Here is a 1,985-nt window from a genome sequence, read left to right on the forward strand (position 1 = left end):
TAACAGGATCCTATATAAACAACAAGTCAGCGCACACTCTTCATCAGTTTTCACTCGTCGTTAGCCCAGGATATAAAATCACGGAAAATCCTACTAACGTTATATATCTACCTGTTAATACAAACACAATAAATACCATTGTTTTGAAAGTTGTTGATCAATCTGGAAAATTGATAAACTTTCGTGGGGAAAAAATTTCAATTAGATTACACTTGAAACCATCTAAAGAATGATAATATTTAACAAAAAGGAGGTATTTGCGGATATAACAATCACTCAACCATCAACTTTGAAGGGATACACAACTAAAATATCACATCACCACAACAGGAAACATAAAGGATTAAAAAGGAAAAAGAGAAATATTTTAAGTAAAACTAACCAAGAGTTCCTGGAAAGTTTGGGTTTCACACTAAAATAATAAAGGGTTGAGTTTAAAAATGAGTAACATTATTAATGTTTTACAAAAACCACAATTTGATAATGCTATAATAAGAAAGGAGTATCACAGCTATATATCATATTTACAATCATTTCAAAATAATGATGAAATTAGGATTTCCATTCAAAACCAAGACCTGTATGTCGTTCCTGGTGAGAGTTTTTTATACATTGAAGGTTTTGCAACAAAAGCGGACTCTACAGTATCAGCATCGATAAAGTTATTAAACAATTGCATAGCACACTTATTTGATGAGATAAGATATGAACTTAATGGTATAGAAATTGATCGTACACGTCATTTGGGTATAGCAACAGAAATAAAAAATTATGTATCATTAAATGAAAGCGAAAGTCGAAATCTAGTCAACGCAGGATGGGCTCCATTTAATACAGATGATCTTACTCTTGTGAGTGGATATTTTAATTTTTGTGTTCCACTGAAAATGCTTCTTGGATTTGCTGAAGATTTTGATAAAATTATAGTTAATGCTAAACATGAATTAATTTTATTGCGATCAAAAGATGATACGAATGTATTGAAATCTATCATTTCCAGTGAAACCTGTAAACTATCAATTTTAAATATTACATGGAAAGTTCCACATATTCAACTTGCTGATGTATACAAGCTGCAAATGCTTAAAGTAATTAATAACCGTCAACCACTAAATATATCATTTAGAACATGGGATATGTATTATTATCCTGCAGTTCCATCGAATACAAAAGTTTTATGGAATGTTAAGCTTGCAAATGAAAATGAGCGACCACGTTTTCTTCTTTTAGGATTCAAAAGTAGTGAAAAAAAATTTATTCACTGTGATATAACAAACATTAAGGTTCATTTGAATTCTGATACATATCCATATGATGATCTTAACCTCAAGTTTGATAGGAACCGTTTCGCCCTACTTTATGATATGTATATAAAATTTCAACAAAGCTATTATACACGTGAACCGCAACCTCTATTAACGCGCGAAAAATTCAAGGGTGAAGCACCGATTATTGTTCTTGATGTAACACATCAAAATGAAACAGTAAAAACTGGCCCCATCGATATACGAATTGAATTGGAAACATCTAAAAATATATCACCGAACACATCTCTATACTGTTTAATTATTCATGATAAAATGTTTGAATATATACCTCTAACAAATGAAGTAAGAAAATTATTGTAAATGTAACTATATTTTTTATCTATAGAAATCATAAAATAAATAAAAAGCAAAAACAAACACAAACAAAATGATTTTTTTTATTAATAATGTAAAATTAATATATAGGTGAGTTGTTTAAATGTAAAGAGGGAGAGGTAGAATTATTGTTTAAATATAAAGAGGGAGAGGGAGAGGTAGAATTATTATAAATATAAAGAGGGAGAGGGAGAATTAATGTCGAGAAGAGAAAGAGAATTTTTATTTCGTGTTTGCTTTACATTTATAGAATATATAAGGTTGGGTATTTATACTACATTAATTAGTATCTCTCCAACACACCTCCAATAGTGTAGATATAAGAAAATAATAAATTAACAT

The 1,985-nt window shown here is 29.4% G+C and overlaps 1 protein-coding gene across 1 annotated transcript; it reads left to right on the plus strand.

The window, feature by feature from the left end:
* The first annotated feature begins 440 nt into the window (after window positions 1-440).
* On the plus strand, window positions 441-1,628 carry LOC131998024 (uncharacterized). The gene has a single exon (XM_059369983.1). It carries the CDS (start codon window positions 441-443, stop codon window positions 1,626-1,628), a length of 1,188 nt encoding a protein of 395 aa, XP_059225966.1.
* Window positions 1,629-1,985: the final 357 nt, after the last annotated feature.

Source organism: Stomoxys calcitrans, chromosome 5, assembly GCF_963082655.1.
Source record: "Stomoxys calcitrans chromosome 5, idStoCalc2.1, whole genome shotgun sequence".
Taxonomy (NCBI): domain Eukaryota; kingdom Metazoa; phylum Arthropoda; class Insecta; order Diptera; family Muscidae; genus Stomoxys; species Stomoxys calcitrans.